The following is a 14,570-nucleotide window of genomic DNA, read 5'->3' as shown; positions in this document are numbered from 1 at the left end:
AGTGAGACGAAACATACCAAATGAATATTCAAATTCAACAAAAGACAGTAAAAGTGAGACGAAACATACCAAATGAATATTCAAATTCAACAAAAGACAGTAAAAGTGAGACGAAACATACCAAATGAATATTCAAATTCAACAAAAGACAGTAAAAGTGAGATGAAACATACCAAATGAATATTCAAATTCAACAAAAGACAGTAAAAGTGAGACGAAACATACCAAATGAATATTCAAACTTAACAAAAGACAGTAAAAGTGAGACGAAACATACCAAATGAATATTTAAACTTATAAGTCGAAATCAAACTGACAATTAATGCCATGACAAAACACGGAAAACGACGAGATGACAAACAACAGAGACTTTCAAACTTTTTTAAATATACAAAATGAAGGCCTCATTTAACTTTTATAAAGAAAGGACAAATTATAAAAGATAACAAATGAAGAACTGGAGAGGGGATCTAGTGATCACATATACCCCCTCCTGTATCAACTGAGAGATCATGTGTTGTCTATGTAGCAGCATACTGTGAAGTTGGGTTTTTTTTGTAAGATGTAATATTTTTGTCATATTTCAAATCATTTGAAATGAAGAAAGTTACCTGCATGTTTTTTTTCATTCATTCGAATTCTGCTCACCTGAATGAGATGTTTAGAAATGCATGATTAAAATTTAATACATTTTCATTTTTCAAGATTTATGAGCAATTTCCTTAACTTAAAATTGAATATATGGGGGATGAGGACCTTTTTCGGGACGTCGGGATCGGGTGCTTTTAAGCTCGAGATTTCGGGATTGATCCTTTAATTGACGCAAATTATACTTTATTGTAGTTTTAACATGGGTAGGCATTATATTCGTGATTATTTTTTCAAGTATAGCTTGCATCAATTATTTCGATTCTGATTAGTACGATTAAGGTAATTTCAATGTCCGAATTGTATAAGTGTATAGGGTGTGTGCAGGCTCTTCCATGCACCCCTTTTTTGTTTGTTAACAAGCAAACGACTGGCAATCTGATTTTTCAGAGGGGGGAGTTTTTAACAGCCAGCATAAACCAATTGTCGTATCTAGGTCAAATATGTCAGCTTCGAATTGCAACACATTACAGTCATGATAAGTAAATTAGTAACAATATGTGCATCATTTAAGAGTTTCGAAGTGTTCTAAGTTCATGAAATATATTAAATGCATGTCAATTTGATAAAATTCATTATTCTGCAGTAGTCAATATACGCGCAAGTGCAAACAAATTTTATTGGATTTAGAGCATGGGTTATTCTAGTCTCATTGTTGGCTGTAAGAACGATAACTCTGGTGCATTATCGAGACAAGGGTTTATTCACAAAGCAAAAGAAGCACGTCATATTAGAATGATCCATCTAGACCGAATCCGACTGCTTATTAGTTCACAAAAACAGTCGTGGACAACATGCATTGGTTTTACTGCCAAATGAAAAAAGTTCAGGAATGACATTTTTCTTGAGCCAAATCTACCTTGGAATGGCATTGTGTATTTCAAAGTATTATAATTATTCAACCCTGATGCACTTAATAATGAATTAAATACAGTAGATTTAATGTATGCAAAGTGTTTGTTAATACATTCTTCATCTTCCGTTAAAGGGAGAGGAGGCACAAAATTAAAGCCAACCGTTTATACCTTTGTTAGAACTACTCATATTGTTAAATGCATACACTATTTACACGTCCCACTCCTAACGTTGTTTTGCCGTCCGCCTCATTTTTTCAAGGCTTGTATCCGCATCTGATCTTGCTAATACCTTAATAGTTTAAGAATACTAACAATTGAAGTTATAAGTATTATAATAAGGAGATGATGTATGAGGTAAACATTAGCTAAGTCTTTCGAACTTTATATTAATGTAATTCGAAGAGAAAAAAGAAACCCATTTTCATGTTTTAATATTGCAACAAATGGATATTCCATTATAATAACACATAATCAAATTAAAGATAACAATTTACAAGAATAGTCAATATGTAATCGTAAATATATATAAAGAACAGGGGAAAATATTAAAAAAAAAGTAACTATACACTTCTTTTTCGTCAAAATTATCATAAGTGAAGTAGCAATCTGTAAGAAATAAATCGAAAACAAGACCAGTTACATAGTATATTTTTCAGACTTATTTCAAATTTCATTGTACCGGAATTTTAATATATAATCATTTACAACAATGCGCGAATAATCATATGCTCTCTCTCTCTCTCGCTTGATCGCGCGCCATCTCCTTCCATCTTTATTTTTTTAACGTGCATCAAATAACTTGACCGTCTATTATTATCAACTACGTGATTTTTTCTCAGATTTTCTTATGGAAGGCACTCTTTCGTTTTCCTTTTCCAGTTCATATTTTTGGTTTTTCGATGCCTGCATTGTAATGTTGTAACTTGAGTGTTCAATAACTGGGTCTCTGGCTTTTGTGTGCCATACAAGAACCTACATAAAAAAAAATAAACAGTCTAGTATTAGATCGATTTTTTTTTATTTGTCTTGTAACTTATTTCCCCCCTAAATGGCATTATAATTTGTATTTTTAAGCAGTAAAATTTCATTAACCATCCAATATTTAGTTGGATCAGATTTGGAGAATACCTTTCTCTTTTCGTTTCAACAGTCATTTCACGCTACGCGTTCTTAGAACTTGAAAAAACCCATTCATTTTTGTTCCTGTGAATGCGTTAGTATTGTCATCTCCTATAGATGCTAATTTTGACATTTATACACATCAGATTAAATAAGTCACAGAAAACAAAAATATGCCCCATTATGTTTAAATTTTACGCAAGGAATAGCGGCCTTTTTTGTTGTTTTATTCGCACACATACATAAAATATATATAAATACCAATTGCACCAAACGAGCGAGAAGACTCATATATATTGTTAATCTGCCTATAGCACAGTGTGGAATCGTATTTTTACGTTCTAGATCTAATTTTATAAATTATTTGGTTACCTTCGTGCATCCATTTCCCTTTGGTTCTAAATCACGCAGTAAGCAGCATATTTCTAAAAACATTGTCTCTTGGTAACCAACACGAAACGTTTTCCAAAAATATAACTGGGGGTTAAAATAAAACATCTTAGTATTCAATGCGAATCCTGCCATATCTATTGGAAATTTTCTGTTTTCAGTATTCCATGCATTAAATTTTACCACCTGAAATAGAAAGGTATGTCTACATAAACTTAAGCATCTTAGCATTTGATACCTCTGTCAAAGAAACAAGTGGCGAATCACTTTTACTCTTATTTCTATTCGATTTAACCATTTTGTTTTGCTGTCAATTAATCTAAATTAACAACCACTATACTATCATAAACCAAGCTGTACAGGCTTAAAATGAAAAAAGTCTTAATAAGAGTTGGATTTCCGAATGACGAAATGGCAATGGTATGTCTTGGTTACTAGGTGTCGGTACAAAACATTTAACTAGCTAGCTAATCAAAATGTGTATCATATGTAGAACCGATATTTTACCTTTCCATTTTTAAGAATTGGTGTTTGGTATTGTCTTCTGGATACAAATCCCACTGGCCATACTGATACTTTCTTGGTATATCTCATCTACAAAGAAAGTATGTATGATAAAATTAGAGAAAAGTTTGAATATAGACTAGAAAAATGTAAAATTATTGTGAAAACTACCTTTAAGTATCTTTTTAAATTGTATGTAAAACCCAATTAATCGTCTAAGATACTCATCACAAGCTTTATTTTTTAATATTTATTTTATTCTGTTTTTTAGTTGTTGATCGATTGAGACCGGCAGCAAAAACAACAACATATTGCACAGAAACAACAGAAAGATTACCGCTAGTAAATTAAAACAAAAGTACAGTACATTGTATACATTGTATATCAAACGTGTTTGACGTACAATGAAGAAGAAGAAAAAAATCGAAATCCAAACTTGTAATTTGCGCTGACCAATATAGCTAGTTAGAAAAAAGTTAGAAATAATCAAGAAAGAACGTAAAGAAGTAATCGGAAGAAATCTAAGAATCAGAAACAAGCGAAGTACATGCGAACGGACAGAGTAAGTGATAATACTGTGTTATCAAATACAAATGTTTTCAAGTATACTACTGATAATATTACCAGAAACACCAACAAATTGATTGATTGATTGTTGGTGTTTAAACGTCACTTTTAAGCGTCATTTTTGTGCTTTTTCGTGGAGGTTAGTTTTTATAGGTGGAGGAAGCCGGAATACCCCCAACAAATTAAAAGATTTTGACAAATATAAATTACAACTCATCAGGAAAGCCAATAAGCAGTGACATGTATTTCAGACATACCTCTTCAAAAAGTTCCAAATCATACGTATTGTCATCATCAGCAAAATAGACCACGCCATCTTTTGACAAATCAACATTTTTACGTAACCAAAATATTGCTTTATTTCTTTGGTGGATCCCTTTGAGGCTTGTGTTTAGATTTTTATATGGTCTTGCAGACAAATAGGTAAAATCAATTCCTGATTTTGTAAGAAGTTGTTTGACTTCCGGTAGAGTTTGGTTTCCTTCTTCCACAACAATCCAATGTAAAGCCTTTACATTTTTCAAAGTGTTTGCGACTCTTGTCATTTCCGGTATCTGATTCATGCGTTTATATGTTGGAGTTATAACATGAATGATTGGTAATTCTTGAAGTTCGTCTTCTTTTTCTTCTGCTGAATTTCTTTTAACTCTACTATGTGGGATCGACTGTTCATAATTCACTACTTCTAATTCATTCATTCTTGCATTAAATGAAGATTCTGTTTTGACTGGTTCTCTATCATCTTCTATTGAATCAAAATACCTCGTCTCATGAGTCTTTAAGCTTGAGTCTCTTAGTCTACCTAATTGAAAGAAGTAAATTTATTCATTATTTGGATATTACATATAACATTGTTCCCTTTTGACGAAAAAAATGAATGTTCGATACAACCACATGGTCGATACCGCCGGTGTAAAATATTTATTTTAATTAAACCGAATGGCAACAGAGATGCTATTAGGTTCAACATTTAAAATTTTGCAGAACTAAGTGTAAACCCTCGAAAAAAAGTATGCCGCTAACCTTTACCGGCTTTAACCCGACTGACAGGGCTAACAATCTGCCTAATCATACTACATTACTCGAAAAAGTACATTTTTGTAGACTGTTTTATCCTGCAACCGACCAGCTATTGAACAAATAAAGTATCTTGTTATTCCGCTTCCACATTGAGCAAAATGGTAACGTTAATATTTCTGGGTGTGTAAAAGTTTTTTTCTGAAGGGTCCTCTTCGAGGTCCGCGTTTGAACTATCATGATGACGCTCTCTTTAGAGGTTGGCTTAAAGGACTTAAAGCTCTGAAAAGGGTTGAGAGAAGGGGACTAGATCGTTACCCTTGGCTAGCATAGATGGAAACTATTTGGATTTAAAAGAACTACACCTTAAAGTATTTCGGAGGTAAATAAACTCATCATAGATACCAGGATTAAATTTTGCCGATATTTACGCCAGAAGCGCGTTTCGGCTACAAAAGACTCATCAGTGACGCTTGAATCCAAAATAGTTAAAAAGGCCAAATAAAGTACGAAGTTGAAGAGCATTGAGGACCAAAATCCCGTTGTAAAGTTTTGCCAAATACAACTAAGGCAATCTATTCCTGAGGTAGAAAAAGCCTTAGTATTTAAAAAATTCAAAATTTTTGTAAACAGTTAATTTATAAATATGACTATATCAATAATAATTCATGTCATCACTTCATCACTTCTGTGCTGACTTCTGGGCTGGTGATACCCTCGGGGAATTAAAACTCCACCAGCAGTGGCATCGACCCAGTGGTTGTAAATAATCTCATCATAGATACCAGGATTAAATTTTGTATTTACGCCAGAAAGTGCACATATATAAACACAATATATTCACGTTTTCGGGAAATGGAATTTATTTGTATCGGTACTTGCTTTTCCGGTCCTGTTTCTTAAGCTCGTACAAATAAGTCACATATGTTCCGACAATGTACATTTGTGCAATTGTTCGCGCTCCGATTTGTTTACGATTTTGTTTTTATCTTGATTTTTATATTCTTTATGAATTTACAATATTTGAACATCGATAAATTACTGTAGCCCCTTAGTAATGCCGATGCAGCAGACAGGAATAAAGTCGATGTATTTGCCATCTTTAAATTTGGAGAAGGTTCACGAAGGGTTAAAATTGGCCCTGAATTTTTTATGTTTTTTAAATCGGGCCAAAAAATTACAAATTTCACATAGAAATACTTGTGATAATACTACTAAGACAAAAATATTTTTTCTGACACTTTCCTTTACTATTTATGGAGCAATGACCCCTTAAATGAGCATAATTTGTATTAAAAGGTCAATTTTGGTACTTTTTGTCCATAATTTCAATTGTTTTTGCCATAATTAACCTTGGCCTCCATCTACGATCCAAAAAGTTTTTATATTGATGAAATCTATATCAAAATTGGAATCTTTTGGTTACAACACATTTTGGATCGTAAGTGGCGGCCAATGTGTTTCAAAAGCTTTTAGGTCTGAAAATGCACAAAATCATCATATTTTGACAAAATGTCCAAAATGGGCTTACTTTTGGCGAATATCTTGTACTCTTATGAAAAGAACTGATATATTTAACATTTATACTTTTGAAATAGACCCATTTACGAACCAAATTGAGACCTTTTTGGTGTTTTATGATAAAGTTGATATTTTAGGCCATTTTGTGCCATTAGTGAACCTTGTCCTTTCCTGTATAGTCACACTATAATATACTTTGAAAAAATTGAACCGGATTTTAAGTTGATTATGATTTAAATTCTCAACATTTTTATATCTCTTCCCAAAATAGAATAAGTTTATCTATTTGCAACAATACGTTTTGGATTTCGAAACGTCTGCAAGAAATTTCGCCTTCACTTTTTAGAATACCACAAGTAAAAACTACCATTCTTTAGGGTTGAAAGATGTTAAAATACTAGGAATACACATTTATTTAACATATTAAATTCACAGTATCTTCTTACATACATTTATTACATTTTAATCTATTTAGAAATAAGCTTTAAATGAAAGATTAAGTATTAGTATATGAGTTTTGTCTTATTGAACAAATCTGAAATCAAAACATAAAATAAACAAATCTGACGTCAAAGTTGGGGGTGTTCAGCTTACGTCTTTAAAATGTACTTACGAAACGTAAATAATTTGCTTCGCCTCAGCTGATTTCTACTGGGGTTACAATCTGGGATGTATTTTATTGCTTTCTATTGTACATATTGAAGAATTTTTCCTGACGAAGGGTGAAAAAAAGAGGATTTTGACTTCTTCTAGAGAATTAGCAATAAAACACAAATTCAATATGGGGTAGAATATATCAGACTATATCGTTGTTTCTTTTTGTTATTGTCTATGCTCCTTGTGAGCCCATGCGTTGTTTTTGGCAACACTTTTAGGAATTTTTGGTCCATAATGCTCTTCAATTTCTTACTGTATTTGGCCATCTCAACATTTTTTTATTCGAGTGTCACTCAGTGATAAATCTTTTGTAGACGAAAAGCACGTCTTGCGCAAATACTCAATTCTGGTATCTATGATGAGTTTAATTAATGAAAATAGAACATCTTATTCAATAGCAGAATAGTATGTTTAGGATGGATTATTCAAAAATTCAGATACTAGTACATCAGCTCATTTCACAGACACTACTGTTATAGTGTGCGGGTGTTTTTGCATTGATGTAATTATATAATAAGGGTAAAACAAATAAAATAACTTTGAAGAAATCTCTGTGTTTGTGCCATTTTTATATGCTTTCCTAACTTAATTTAACTTAACAAATCCGACTTAAAGCTTCGATGATTTGATTTTCAGGAATAATCTTAACTTGTACAAAATTTTGTCAATGGTTTTTGATCGAAAAAGACATCACGCTTTCTAGAAGAAAAAAAAAGTAACCAAACGAGCAAAATCATTTTTAGGTATAGTAGATATACACGACTTTCAAACTCTTGTCGTCCTGAAAATGCATGAAATATTTGCCACTTGTCGTTTGAAAAATAAGCAATCAACAAACTATCAAATCAAAATTGTGTTAAATAAGGGAAACGGCCATTTGGTTTTTTAGGGGAGGACAGAAGAATTTGAATATGAAAATTTCGGCCTGGTAAGAGTTGTCTTGATCATTAACACGAATGGTCAATCCGCAGGATTTTATAAGGTTGTTAAAGTGTTAAGAAGGTTGTAAAAGTATTGATCGTTCGCCCATTTCTAGAATGAAACGCTTTCGCACTTCATACAAAATGTGCTTCGTTCAACACTTTTACACCCAAATAAAAAAAACCAAACCAACATTCAATTATCAGTAATACTGATGTAGCAGACAGAAATTATACTATTTATCGGGGTTTGTAATAACATGAGCAACACGACGGATGCCACATGTGAAGCAGGATCTGCCTATCCTTCCGGAGCACCTGAGATCATTCTCAGTTTTTGGTGGTGTTCGTGTTGCTTTGTCTTTAGTTTTCTTTTTTGTGTCTTGTGTACTACTATTTTTTGTCTGTTTGTCTTTAAATCTTTTTAGCCATGTTAGTTTATTTTCCATCTACGAGTTTGACAGTCACTCTGATATCTTTCGCCCCTCTTTTGATGTATTTGCCATCTTTGAATTTCCTGTATAATTCACTGCAATACTTTGAAACACTTTATTCGGATTAAAAGTTTATTAAGATTTAAACTTTCAACGTTTATATTTCTACCTAAAAAGTGGACGGTTGCATCACTTAATTATTGATTTGGAGTCAAGACGCCTTAACTTCTAGTTAAAGTCTAACATTCTTTTAGGTTGAAATACTAGGGATATATCTTTACTTAACGAATCAGTAAATTCACACTATCTTCTCTCTGACAATTATTACATTTTATTTTATTTAAAAACAAGCTTTAAATCAACGGTTAAGTATTAGTATGTGATTTTTGTCTTATTATAACAAATTTGAAATCAAAACAAAAAATAAACAATATGACGTCAAAGTTGGGGGTGTACTTATGATATAATTTTTGTTCGCTTCGAAGCCTCGGCTGAAAATGATTTTCATAGGGTAATAATCGTATGTGTCTGTGTTTAATTGCTCTCTATTGCACATCTCCAGAAGATCTTCAAACGGAGAGTGAACAAAAAAAATCTGCATCCTTTGAACACAAATTAAATCAGTGTGCGCGAATTTAGCAGCATTTTATATAACTGAAGTTACGATTATTTGATTAAAAATATTTGTTACGTCAGCTCATTTGAAAAACACGACTATATTATCATAGTGTGCTCTGGTTTTATCTGAAGTTACTGTAAGTGTTTAATTGTAAAAACAAAGAAAACAACTAGGAATCAATCGCTGTGTACGTGACATTTTTTCTTATGGTTTTCTATCTTAACTTAGTCAAACAAGTCTTGTTCAAAGCTCCGACCATTTAATTTTCAGGAATAATCTGGAATTGTACAAGATCATCTCCATGTTTGTCTAGTATTTGATCGAATAAGAGATTATGCTTTCTATATAAAAAAATCAAAGTAACCTACCTAGATCATTTTTGTATGTAAAAGATATACACAACTTTTAAACTCTTGTCGTCCTGAACATGCATAAACTATTAACGACAGGTCGTTTCAAAATAAGCAAACAACAATCAATCAATATGAAATCGTGTTTAATAAGAGGAAGAACATTTGATTTTTTTTTGCGAGATCAGGAGGATTTTGAATATGAATATGCTGACCTGGTAAAAACTGAGCCACAGATTAATATGGTCAATCCGCAAAAAATAGTGCAGCCCGTCCACTCCCCATCATATCAAATGTCCGTCCGTCCCCTAATTGTTACTGTCCGGCTATTTCTATTATATAAAACCTTCCATATCTCTTTTTTCCCCACTTTTTATCAGATATTTTCATTTTTTGTTTTATTGGAATCTCCGATGGAAATTGAAAAAAAATTACAGTGATGTCAGTGTTTTCCTTTTTTCACTAAGGGAAGGTGGGTGTTTTAAAAAATTTACTTGCAACCGGGTGTTTTTTTTTTTAAATCTCCACCCGTTTTTTTTTTAATTTACTGTGGGTGCACGTGGGGGTCACAAAAATAAAGATTAGCATAATATTCACATTTAATGGAGTAGAACAAACATAAATAGACGTAGTCATATTAATTGTCAAATATTCTTTGATTTGATTTTTTCCAACAATTTATCTCTTTTCTCTCTTCTTTCATTTACAATTTTATGTCCTGTTTCTTGCTTTTGTGCCGTATTTTTGGCCCGTAGAACAGTAGTATCCTTCCTCTGTGACTATAAGCCATTTGAAGTCTTGCTCATATTTGTCTTCACTTGCGTGTCTTTACCGTTGTGTGGTTGATTTTTGTTCAATTTCCACAACTTCAACATTACTATCAATTTTATTTAACTTATTTGGTCTAGTATTTTCTTTATCATCATCGTCATCTGCCTTTCTTGTACCCCGATTGATAAATGAAAACATTGAAATTTGACGATTGGACGCCATCTATGTCAATGAAAATAAATCAGCGAGGCGCGATTAGTATTCAAATTTTAACGGTACGGAACCGAAAAAAATCCGAAATTTGAAAAAAAAAGCCGACCACCTTCTAAAATCGAAAGGTGGTCGGCTTTCAAAAGAAGGTGGTCGGCACACCCGGCTTAAATGCCGAATGGAAAACACTGGATGTCCTACAGTGGCATGCATCCATAACATAAAAACGTTTTTATCACACACCTCATATATTAATTTATTTGAATTCATGGATTTATTAAGATCGGTCGACGATGGATGTTTTTTAACGACCTTTACTGGCTATACAGACCTTGCACGGTCGGAATTAAGGTCGGTTGGATGTCTTCCTTTAACTTGGATTTTGAAGTAGCAGATAATAATTGGTCCAGATCTTTAATACAATGCACACATTTTGAGAGTAGTATGTAATTTATGTGAAAAACTTTTCAAATTATGTGTTTTATCATATTTACGGCTGAATTTTCTGTAAAAAAAAATGGTTTTATTTGATTCATTATTTTTACTTTGCAACATAAGGGGAGATAACTCATATATAGAAAATTTTCTAATATAATGTTGTTTAATTACCTATTTTGAAATGTAGCAAGAAAACAAGTCCTGTGAACCCATCTTTTCTTTTTCTTATCTGCAAGCATGTTATAAGAGCTATCTACTCATATTTTATCTTAAATTTTATGGTGTATAGTTTTCTTTTTATCACACAAAATTTGATTTTCTATGAATGATCAATACAAATTTGACAATTTTGCACAAACTGTAGCGTGAAAAAAGTCCGATGACCCATACTTTTCATTATAATTTGGAAAAATAACATGATCAAAACTACTTTGTTACAATTTATTAAAATATTCTATGAATTTAAATTAAGACACCTCCATTAACTTTATCGATCAAATTCCCCCCGGAAAAATTGGCATGGTCCCCTCAGTGGGATGGGGCAAAACCAGGATCATGCCAATTTCCCCCCTTATAGGTCGAGAGGCTAATTCCCCCTCCCCCCTTGAATTATAACGTCAGCGACGTCAGTTTTTAAATATTCATAAAAAAAAAAAGTTTAGCGGTACCAAACCTTCATCGTATCAATATCCATTTGATATATTATATACAAGTAGCACATTATGCAGTGATGATCACATCCGTTCTCTTTCATGAACCCTTGGTATCAGTTAACTAAACGAATACGAGTGGACATAGACATGCTGATGATCATGTCGACATTGATAAAAAATATTTGTCAGCATAAAAATCTAGCTAATTCTAACTCTGTTGGGTTTAATTCTCAGACATAAATATAGTGAAATCTATTCTATGGTGGTAAGATAGTGACCATATGTATACGTATTGTCAAATTTCCGCGGGTAAAGAATGACAATGATCCAAAATTTCCCATGGGGAAAAACTGCCATGGGGAAGAATGGTTATATAACACCGGTAGTGATCCGATTGGTGTCATGCTATTTCCTTTTTTTTATAGTCTTAATATGTATATTCTAAATATCTACTTTAAGTCTTACCTGAATGTTGAAGTACACCAAACAAAGAAAGGTAAACAATAAGTAATACTGATGTAGCAGACAGGAATATAGTCGATTTATTTGCCATCTTTGAGTGTCCTGTATAGTTGCACTTTAATCGTTCGAAACACTTTATTCGGATTTAAAACTGATTATGATTTAAACTCTCAATTTTTAAAATGTCTTCTAAAAAAATGCGTTTATCTATTGGCAACACTAAATTATAGATTTCGAGTCTCTTGCAAGAAATTTCGCCTGAACTTTGAAGAAGACTACCGATTAAAGACTAGACTTCTTTTGGCTTGAAAGTTGTTAAAATACTAGAGATACACGTTTATTTAACGTATTAAATTCACCAAATCTTCTTATTGACAATTATAACATTTTATTCTATTTAAAAACAAGCTTTTAATCAAAGGATAAGTGTTAATATCTGATTTATATCTTATTGAACAAATCTCAAATCAAAACAGAAAATAATCAAATCTGACGTCAAAGTTGGGGGTGTTTTGCCTACGTTTTAATGTACTTACAAAACGTCATATAATTGTTTTCTCTTTCGATGCGGGCCGTTCAATACATGATTTCTTTATATTTAAAGGTCATGATTTGAAATCGTGGTTCAAATTAGAAATGAAAATATTGAATTTTCAAATAAAATACTTTATAAATTCCCCCCCCCCCCCCCGGAAAAATTGGCATGATCCCCTTAGTGGGATGGGGGAAAACCAGGATCATGCCAATTTCCCCCCTTATAGGTCGAGAAGCTAATTTCCCCCTCCCCCTTGAATTATAACGTCAGCGACGTCAGTTTTAAAATATTTATCAAAAACAAAACTTTAGCGGTACCAAACCTTCATCGTATCAATATCCATTTGATATATTATATACATGTAGCACATTAGGGAGCTACCATTTGATTTTTATGGGGGGGGGGGGGGGGGGCTAGGATGAAATTTGAAAAAAATAGGCAGGACAGGAGTTTTGAGTAAAAAAAAAGGCAGGATGAGACTCTTTGCAACAACAAAAAAAGGCAGGATGACAATTTAGGTAAAAAAAAGTCAGGATAAACTAATAAAAAAAAGGCAGGACCGAATAGAGTGAAAAATAAAAAAAAGGCAGGACAGAGATTACAACTAAAAAATAATGAAGGACACAATTTTTCATCCTAGCCACCCCCCCCTAAAAATCAAATGGTAGCTCCCTTATGCAGTGATGATCACATCCGTTCTCTTTCATGAACCCTTGGTATCAGTTAACTAAACGAATACGAGTGGACATAGACATGCTGATGACCATGTCGACATTGATAAAAAATATTTGTCAGCATAAAAATCTAGCTAATTCTAACTCTGTTGGGTTTAATTCTCAGACTGATATAAATATAGTGAAATCTATTCTATGGGGGTAAGATTGGCATTGGTGAAAAGTGACAATATGTATACGTATTGTCAAATTTCCGCGGGTAAAGAATGACAATGATCCAAAATTTCCCATGGGGAAAAACTGCCATGGGGAAGAATGGTTATATAACACCGGTAGTGATCCGATTGGTGTCATGCTATTTCCTTTTTTTATAGTCTTAATAATATGTATATTCTAAATATCTACTTTAAGTCTTACCTGAATGTTGAAGTACACTAAACAAAGAAACGTAAACAATAAGTAATACTGATGTAGCAGACAGGAATATAGTCGATTTATTTGCCATCTTTGAGTGTCCTGTATAGTTGCACTTTAATCGTTTGAAACACTTTATTCGGATTTAAAACTGATTATGATTTAAACTCTCAATTTTTAAAATGTCTTCTAAAAAAATGCGTTTATCTATTGGCAACACTAAATTATAGATTTCGAGTCAGTCTCCTGCAAGAAATTTCGCCTGAACTTTGAAGAAGACTACCGATTAAAGACTAGAATTCTTTTGGCTTGAAAGTTGTTAAAATACTAGAGATACACGTTTACTTAACGTATTAAATTCACAAAATCTTCTTATTGACAATTATAACATTTTATTCTATTTAAAAACAGCCTTTTAATCAAAAGATAAGTGTTAATATCTGATTTATATCTTATTGAACAAATCTGAAATCAAAACAGAAAATAATCAAATCTGACGTCAAAGATGGGGTATTTTGCCTACGTTTTAATGTACTTATGTAACGTCATATAATTGTTTTCTCTTTCGATGCGGGCCGTTCAATACATACAGTTGGAAAGCAGGTCACGGTTTGACCCCAAGTTTATCAGCAACAATAGAGTCACGTGACCGTGAAAATTCAGTAAAAAAACGGATGAGACAAACCTCATTTTAACTCACTGAATACTATTGTCGTAATAAAAACTTATTGACCTAACTAATCTTGAGTATCCATAGTTTATTCTCGTCAAAGCTCACACATCAAATCAAAGTCCTTTATTCTTTATTTT

General features: G+C 32.5%; 1 protein-coding gene across 2 annotated transcripts; it reads right to left on the bottom strand.

The window, feature by feature from the left end:
- Window positions 1–1,334: 1,334 nt before the first annotated feature.
- Window positions 1,335–14,005, bottom strand: LOC143062304 (galactosylgalactosylxylosylprotein 3-beta-glucuronosyltransferase 2-like). 2 transcript variants are annotated; one of them, XM_076234032.1, is made up of 5 exons: window positions 13,764–14,005; window positions 4,343–4,887; window positions 3,522–3,608; window positions 2,997–3,200; window positions 1,335–2,477 (listed from the first exon to the last, which is right to left on the bottom strand). In XM_076234032.1, the coding sequence occupies exons 1-5, from the start codon at window positions 13,849–13,851 to the stop codon at window positions 2,322–2,324; spliced, it is 1,080 nt and encodes a 359-aa protein (XP_076090147.1). In that variant the 5' UTR covers window positions 13,852–14,005; the 3' UTR covers window positions 1,335–2,321. The 2 variants fall into 2 exon arrangements, with proteins under 2 accessions (XP_076090147.1, XP_076090146.1); XM_076234031.1 differs by lacking the exon at window positions 13,764–14,005 and adding an exon at window positions 12,141–12,426.
- Window positions 14,006–14,570: the final 565 nt, after the last annotated feature.

The sequence above is a fragment of the Mytilus galloprovincialis genome, chromosome 2, assembly GCF_965363235.1.
Source record: "Mytilus galloprovincialis chromosome 2, xbMytGall1.hap1.1, whole genome shotgun sequence".
NCBI classification, from domain to species: domain Eukaryota; kingdom Metazoa; phylum Mollusca; class Bivalvia; order Mytilida; family Mytilidae; genus Mytilus; species Mytilus galloprovincialis.
The sequence above is the reverse complement of the archived record's forward strand: the minus strand, read 5'-3'. Positions and strand labels throughout refer to the sequence as shown.